General features: G+C 39.2%; 1 protein-coding gene across 2 annotated transcripts; it reads right to left on the bottom strand.

Moving 5' to 3' along the window:
* LOC139442009 (serine/arginine-rich splicing factor 4-like) lies at positions 1–7,278 on the bottom strand. 2 transcript variants are annotated; one of them, XM_071222762.1, is made up of 8 exons: positions 7,144–7,278; positions 6,566–6,694; positions 6,365–6,435; positions 5,182–5,277; positions 4,970–5,042; positions 3,111–3,184; positions 1,235–1,351; positions 1–996 (listed from the first exon to the last, which is right to left on the bottom strand). In XM_071222762.1, the coding sequence occupies exons 1-8, from the start codon at positions 7,276–7,278 to the stop codon at positions 696–698; spliced, it is 996 nt and encodes a 331-aa protein (XP_071078863.1). In that variant the 3' UTR covers positions 1–695. The 2 variants fall into 2 exon arrangements, with proteins under 2 accessions (XP_071078863.1, XP_071078864.1); XM_071222763.1 differs by having other exon boundaries at positions 7,046–7,211.
* Between the last annotated feature and the right edge of the window lie 1,082 nt (positions 7,279–8,360).

The following is an 8,360-nucleotide window of genomic DNA, read 5'->3' on the forward strand; positions in this document are numbered from 1 at the left end:
TTTCCACATTCATACTTTAATATCTATACATAAAATACATAAAACAAAACACATGAAGTAAAAGTGAAATGACACATGAATAAATGATACAGATGTTAAAACACTTTGCAATAATTACATAATTGTACAAAATAATAAGGTGATGATTTGGACAATGTTAACACAAACAATCATATGATAAGCAGCACTGTCCTAACACTCCAGTGCTATTAACAGGGAAGATTGTTAATTTGAAATGGCATGATTTTGTATATCAGAATACAAAGTTAAAGAGTCTGTATGGTTTCACGCCACTTTCAGCAATATTACAGCAATATCATGGTAGGACACCAGAAATTGGCTTCATACATTGTACCCATGTCAGGAATTGAATCGGAGTCTGGCGTGAATAGCAAACAATTAAACACCAGGCTACCCCACTGCCCCTATCAAAGTTGAAGATAAAACATGAGATGTAGTCATTGATTAACATGATAACAGTTCACTTTCACAATCATGTACACAACAGATTAAAAATGCTGATCATGAATGCAAATCAAACAACTGATGTCACCTGTCTGGTTAGAAAGGTTAGATGTTGAAATATATGCACAGCCATCAGCACAATTGTCAAATACAATTCTCTGATTATTTACAATCCATGCACGCTATCGTGATCACAGTTCATACTAGCAGATTTAAGTTCTCTGTGTAGATCAGTCATCCTTGTCGTCATCATCCTTTCGGTCATCCCCATTGCTGGCTGGTGATGCATCCCTCTTGTCAGGGGACTTGGACCTGGAACGGGACCTGGACCTAGACCTGCCCTTGCTCGGGCTTGCAGAATCACGATTATCTTTCTCAACCTTCTTGGAACGGGATTCACTCCTACTCCTTGATCTGCTACGACTGGGACTCCTGCTGCGACTGCGGCTTCTGGAGCGACTCCTTGATCGGCTTCTTCGGGATCTGGAACGGGAACGGCTTCGGCTCCTGCTACGACTTCTGGAGTATGAGCTGGAAAGGGGAAGGAGAAATGAAGAGTTCATGACAGTTGTGAAATCAATCTCCACATATAGTAGTTTTTCAAGATTCATGAAATCTTTTTGTCCCGGCACCTATTATGACATAACAGTCAAATGAGGAAATGTGTACAATAGCATTTATGGAGAGATGACCCTTTCACCCTCATAAGACAAATCTGTTAAAGCAGAAATTGTCATATAAATTAATTGAAGCTAAAACAAAAACTTACCGGCCACGCCTCTTGGGTTTGTCTTCCAATACTCGGATCCTCCTTCCATTGATTTCAGTTCTGTCTAACTTATCAATAGCGTTCTTCATGTCTGAATATGTAGCAAACTCCACAACTCTGAAATATAGGGAGTTGTATTTAAAAAGATATATCAAAGCCATTTACTACATAACTAAAAAATACATTTCAATCAATTAACCCACTGAAGTTGGTTGTTTCAAGCGACTCGGCAATATTCCAGCTATATGACGGCGGTCTGTAAATAATCCCTCCTGGACCAAACAATCCAGTGATTGATATGAGCAGCGATCCACGCAGTTGACATGCATCAACCAAGTCAGCAAGTCTGACCACCTGATCCTGTTAGTTGCCTCTTACGACAAGCATAGTCTCCTTTTACAGCAAGTATGGGTTGCTGAAAACCTATTCTACCCCGGATGTTCACACTAGTTGGTGAAATGTCAAGGCCGTTTATCATGCTCATTTAGATACTGTTATGCAAACAAATAACAGTACAGACCGCTTGGCTCCAAATAAGAATGATAAATTGCAAACCAACTTGGGCATAGTCTATTAAATGTCAATACAGTAAACAGCAATGAATATCTGTTACCGACAATATCTGCTGTTTGTTATTCTTATTCCCATCACTGGAAAAAGTAGTTTAAGAAACTGTTTTGTGTACAAGTTAACACATCTTGAACTTGGGGGGAGGGGGCACAACAATAGAAAGACAAGAGCAAACATGTCGACATCTGGGCCTTGCTGTCTGGATCCTGAATACTGTGATATGCTGCATTGTCCATAATAAGGGACTTGGCAGGCAAAGCAGGGATCTATTTATTTTCACCAACTCCAGAAATAACTGTGTGGTAGTCCCTGTTGTCTTTGGCTCAAAAACCGAGGTCACAGTCTGGAAAAAAACCCTGACCAGCCCGGCCAGCATGGAGAATAAGTCTTTCACTTGTTCCCATTGGTAAGTTTCTCCCCACTGACTCACCATTTTTCCTGAATGCAGATTAACAATTACACATCTGACTTGATTTTTCTGAAAACATGTCTAATTTATCAACCCTACACGGTTTTGATATGTTCCCAACCTCATTTGCCCGATTGCTAGAGTCTCGTCGACGGACGACATCTTTCACTCTTTCAGAAGACATACCACAAGCTTTAAAAGATTTTTCAAGTAATGGGAATAAATATAAATAGAAGCAGATAATGTTGGGTACAGTGTTTTCATTGCCATGTACCATATTGACAACTAATAGACTTTTCCCGATTTTGAGCTATTTTGCAATTCAACATTCTCATTTGGAGTCAAACAGACTGTAATATGGAATGGCATTAAACCTTTCTTAGCTAGATTACAGTATACTGTGCATGAATAACTTACATTTTACAATTTCCAAGTTTTTCTTCGGCTGACATTTGCCCCCTACAGATGTCACATTTATTAAATTCATACATAAGTGACACAAGACACCAGAACACCAACATTGTACATTTGGTGGTTAACTTAAAAGATCCTTTCATTGATGTGGGAACAATTTTCAATTTGGCTGCTAGATGTGATTCTATATTATAAGCATCAAACAATATGGCCGACCGCTATTTGACAATGCTAATCGTACCCCATTTTTGTTCTAATGAAACTGACATTTTGGGGTGGGTGGTCAGACTCGCTGACTTGGATGATGCATGTCATCATTCCCCAGTTGTGTAGATTAAGGCACATGGTTGTTGATGACTGGATTGTTTGGTCCAGACATGGTTTTTTACAGAACTATGCCATATAGCTGGAATATTGCGGAGTGTGGTGTTAAACAACAAACAAACAAAACTGATGCAAACTCTGTCAACAGTTGCAACTCACCCTTCATTCTTGCGCTCCTTGTGTGCGTCTGCATATGTAACTTCACCCGCTTGACGCATGTAGTCCTTAAGGTCCTTGAACACACAAAGATTAATCATAAAACAATGGAACATACATTATACAGAAACATGTTAATCTTACCACAACAGCATACAGCTTCTCCATACCTGTTCCCAAAAAGAAAAAAATTATACCACCTAGATACCAAACCTGAATACAAGAATACCTAAGATGTGTAAGAATTTTTTGGTCAACTAAAGAAATAGCCCTTTCCTGAATTCATATCAATCAAACATGTTATTCTCACTGAAGCTGTACTGACATGACCATACTGCCCACTGCATACTCCCATTTCTGAAATTTGTAAAAATCCTCAACAGTAGTGGGTATAAAGCTGCTGAATTCCTCAAACCAATGAACATAGGAGCAGTAATGTATACTCACATAACTTAAACATATTATTCACACAGAAGCTGTATTGACATATGACCATATTACACTGCATACTCATTTTATACTTCATCAGCTGACAAAGTCTCTGATCCTGGATCCAGTTCCCCGTCTTCAAACACATATACCACTTAGAATATTCATAGCTAAATAGAAATGAACTCTTCACTGAATTTGAACATATCAAAACATATCACTTTTTTCAGTGCATGACTGCATTAGATAAAGCCTTCTGAATACTAATGTAATTGTTTTCACCATATATTGAACAAGATCTTTCTCAGGCACCCAATGCCTTCTGTTTTCTTTTGAGTAGTAGATCAATGATAAACTTTCAGGTAAGTTTCTTCAAAACATTTTTGGGAAAAATCATACGTGATTAAAGTAGGCCAAATGTAAACTATAGAAAGCTTCACAGAAACAATAGCAAGTGACGTTACAATTGATCATTTCTGTCATTGCAGTTGATTAAATTAAAATCACAAGTGAAGATACTTATCCCTGTTTCCCCTACACCTACTTTCAGCATAAGAGGAGCATTCAAAACAATTACCTCTGTACTTTCCCTTAATCAAGAGCTCATTTCTCAAAGGCCAAAGCAGGTATGGACCCTATATACGCTCTGCAAGAATGGACCTCGGGTTGACGGCTGGAGTCAGTGCCCAACAAGTAGGGCCAGTATCTGATCTCTTGCTCATAAGATGGATGAGAATAGACCCCAAGGGATGGACCTGTTCTGTATGGTGCCCCAGTCGATCGCCAAGGCAACCGACTGAGCGCCCTGACTGGAAGGAGGAACCTGTCTGAGAGGAAGCTAGTGCTTGGAAGACTGTGTCCCCAATGTGTGACTGCATTTTCTTTAATTCAATAGGGTTTCTTTGAGCCAGATCTCCGAAAGTTTTCTGAAAACTAAAATTTGTTTTTTCGTCCAACCCGAAACCAGACTCTGGAAGGACACCCCTTGTAGCAGAAAGGACCAGCGTAGAATGGCATGCTGCTAGACTAAGACCTTCAGAGAGACCAAGTGCAGTTTGGCTGTGTCGTTCAGCAAGACCCTGTGATACAGTCCGACAGCGCTTGCCTGCCTGACCTAGGCCGATAGCTAGTGGCAATCCTCAGACCTAAGGAACTTGGTTCAAGTTCGAGACCCAGTGACCCCATCAGGCTTCAGCGAGTCTCCCGAGCTTGGGGGAAGATAGATAACATCCTTAAAATTAGTAACTGCCAAATACAATGGAACACAAATAATTAAGATTCTTTTCTTTCCAAAATATTAACAATTCAGTTCCATATTACTACACATTATCTAAAAGGGGTTTTCTATATTTTCCTTGTCTTAGAAATAAATTCTAATTGCTGCAACTGAAATAGGAGGCAACGTGCAAGGCCAAAGACAGTAAGTAACTCACCTGCCAGCTAACCCTTGATGAGAGATTCTCAATGATCAACCTGTACTCTGTATGTGTAGGTGGTCCATAGCGACTGCAAAGGAAAACAGGAGATATTATATCAATCCACTGCAACCAATCAATTTCTTTCATAATCTTTAATCTCTTAAATAACATTAGAAAAAGAATCCTTTGTTGCTCTCACTAACAAGAAATATTAAAGAAAACAATACCTGTCTCTGCCACCACCCCTACGACGTGGGGCGTACCCACGATCCCGATCTCTGAAGGAATCCCCTCTTGGTCCCCTAGCATGCTCTACAATACACCTGAAAACAATACACAAAAAATGATAATCACCCCAGTTGATTAAATAAAGTAACATGGGACTGGGAGTAAATGTAATTTAACGTTTTCAGCAATACTCAAACCACATCACAGCAATCAGTAAATAAAAATATGGACTAGACAAACCATCAATAAAAAACTCGAGCAAAAATCTGTGAGGTCAGATGTTATCTAGAGGAGTCTGACCTATTCTCCCACGCAATCCCCACGAAGACTATAAACATGGCGATAGGTACAAGTAGTACTTTATCTTGTTACCTCCGAAATTAGGTCATGTATTTACTTACTGTAGCACAGCTTACAGTTGATGCCAGTTTATGAAAGCAATTTTCTTTTCAAAATATTATATTCAATTCAAGGGGCAAAAGGGGTCATAGATGGGAAATAATGTACATATATTATTTTCTCGATTTGGTAATTTTCCTTATTATGCATTGAATGCAGTATATTGAGTATATATTTATTGATGCTGCACAAATCAAACACTATCTACCGTGGGACATCTTTTGGAATAAGTTAATTAGGGTTGTAGGCTCTGGTTTGTAATGACAATGATGACAGCTATTCAGGGGATCTGAGGGGGTTGTACCCCCTGCTCATGTGCTCAAATGCATTTCAGTACTAATAACTGATAACTAATTACTGTTATGAAACTTCCATGGAAGCCACTCTTACAACAAGCATTGTTGCCTTTCACAGCAAGCATTGGTTGCTGAAGACGTAACCCCAGATCTTCACAGGTAAATGTGTGTGTGCACTATTGACAGGATCTTCAAATATACATATCCAATAGTTGCAAAAGTATATCCTTTTTTCACTGCACAAGCACTTCACGATACTTAACTCTTAGTTCATCCATTCACATATAGATTTCTTGTTTGAGAAAGATATGAGGTCTATTTACACTCACATGGCTTGATGCAATACTTTTCTAGCCCTTTTTCAAACCTTGATTAGACACCACAACCTCACCATCCCCTGTTCCCAAATGCATGATATTAATGGTACAAATTAGTTAAGACTTTTTCTTTACTTTCCCATTAGCTGTTGACAAAATATCAGTCTCACCTTTCGCCACACAATTCTTTGCCATTTAATTCATAAACAGCATCATCGGCATCTCTGTAGTCTTCAAATTCCTGAAAGACAAAACATTTCTGAAATAGCTCATAGAGTCGCACCAACCGGCAGTTAACGTAAAAACGAATTCCAATAATGTTTACTAAGGCTATTTGGGTTTCATTGATAATGTGCACACATGAGACTTACCACGAAGCCATAGCCATTTTTCAACATAACATCTCTGATTCTGCCATTGTTTCTGAAGAAACGCTCAACGTCCTTCTCTCGTGCGTAGTTAGATAGTCTGCCAATATATAATCTGGTGCCCATTTTGATCTGGAAAATAAACAGTAAGGATGTAGTGGTGAGTCCGGACACATTAACTTGATTAAGTGCAGACGAACATAACGCTGCCTATGCATCCACAATGACAAAAAAAAAATATCTTCCGGTTAGCAATCAACGTGTCAAATTTAGATTATCATTTTCATTCCTAAAATATGACCTTATATCACGACACTTTCAAGGCGAACATGTGGCCATGAAGTGGTCCATACTGTATGAATGAAATTTCCAAATAGGGCCTAATCGGGCACAACCCTTTCTCACATCAAACCAAAATGGAGGAAGGACAAACTACTATATCAAAACTCCCGATATACTTTGAGAAAATGTCGAAATTCTCACAGTTAGCGGGATATTTTCGCCTGTCCACGAGTCCTCTTTGCAGAATATGCACAATAATTTACTTTAGTTAACTAGAAAACGAGAAATTGGTCTCTCACTCTTCGACAAACTGTAAAGAAATCCACAAAATCAACACGCACTGATCGCTTTTCTACCCAGAGTTCCTTTCGGTCCAACCTGCGTGGAGTTTGTGCGTAGAAGAATGAGGTCACGTTCCAGCCGCTTAGCACCATTCAGAGAGAGACATGCGCATAAGCGACGGACAAACTTTTGATCGTCTGCTAGCCCCAATTTTTATAAAAAGCAAACCACTGACAAAGACCATAATATTTGAGGGCTGTCTAGTTGTTGTTCTTTTATCATCTAGATTGGTCCCGGTTTGAGAAAATATACATTCCAGTGTTGTTGTACAGGATATAGAATCTACATGTGCTGAAATATTTTGACAATGGTACTGTCGAAATAGGTAGACTCTATACATATTGTGGTATGAACAATACGATCTTATAAATAAGATAAAATCTGCCAAATCTAGATAACCTACTTATGAACAATTTCAGAAGATAAAAAAAACTAAAAATATTTATTTTGATGGAAATATATAACCTACAAGCTGTTTGTGTGTTGTTGTTTTTGTTAACGCCGCACTCAGCAATATTCCAGCCAGATTCAAATCTGTAAATAATCAAGTCTGGACCAAAGAATCTAGTGATTGATATGATGAGCATCGATCCAAGCACTTTGGATACGATGATATGCATCAACCAGGTCAGCGAGCCTGACCACCCGATCCAGTTAGTCGATCGCCTTATACGACGCATGGGTTGCTGAAGACGTATTCTAATCTCACCGGGATACATGCTGAGTTTTGCTCCTTGCTGTATAGTTAAGGAGGCTGCCAACCCCCAACCAACCTCCTGTACGCGGGATTTGGGGTATTTTTTCACTAGTGTAACTGCAAATCGTACCCTTTTATGAGCTAAGAACCTGTTCTATGGTTTTCGTCTGTGAACGATATTCTGCCTCTGTGGACTGAACTTCTGACATGTGCTTTTGAAGTATTCAGGATTCAGGGGCGAACAAATGAAATTCAGAGTGAACAATTTTAGACGGTATTCAGCGTTTAGAGGGAGGAGGGGGTTTGCTCCCTAGTTAAGGGTATTGGGACTTTGGTAAAGTGTATGTATTTTACCGGACACCTTCCATTTTGGTAAGGGATGTCCACGAACTCCTTCCATATGGTAGGTGAGGTGAAATGGGGCTTTATGTGACGTTTAAGATTATTTCACTTTTATAGTTACGTACATGCATGCGC

Source organism: Haliotis cracherodii, unplaced genomic scaffold (genome assembly GCF_022045235.1).
Source record: "Haliotis cracherodii isolate W230 unplaced genomic scaffold, xgHalCrac1.p SCAF_5, whole genome shotgun sequence".
Lineage (NCBI taxonomy): Eukaryota > Metazoa > Mollusca > Gastropoda > Lepetellida > Haliotidae > Haliotis > Haliotis cracherodii.

Bases quoted from the DNA above. Each gene is read 5' to 3' on its own strand.
- LOC139442009 (XM_071222762.1), bottom strand. From the start codon at position 7,278: ATGGTGCTAAGCGGCTGGAACGTGACCTCATTCTTCTACGCACAAACT. The intron at 5,043-5,181 runs GTATTGTTTTCT...TTTCCTTTGCAG, and splicing joins AGGGGTGGTGGCAGAGACAG to TCGCTATGGACCACCTACAC. The intron at 3,185-4,969 runs GTGAGTTACTTA...TGTGTGTTCAAG, and splicing joins CATCAAGGGTTAGCTGGCAG to GACCTTAAGGACTACATGCG.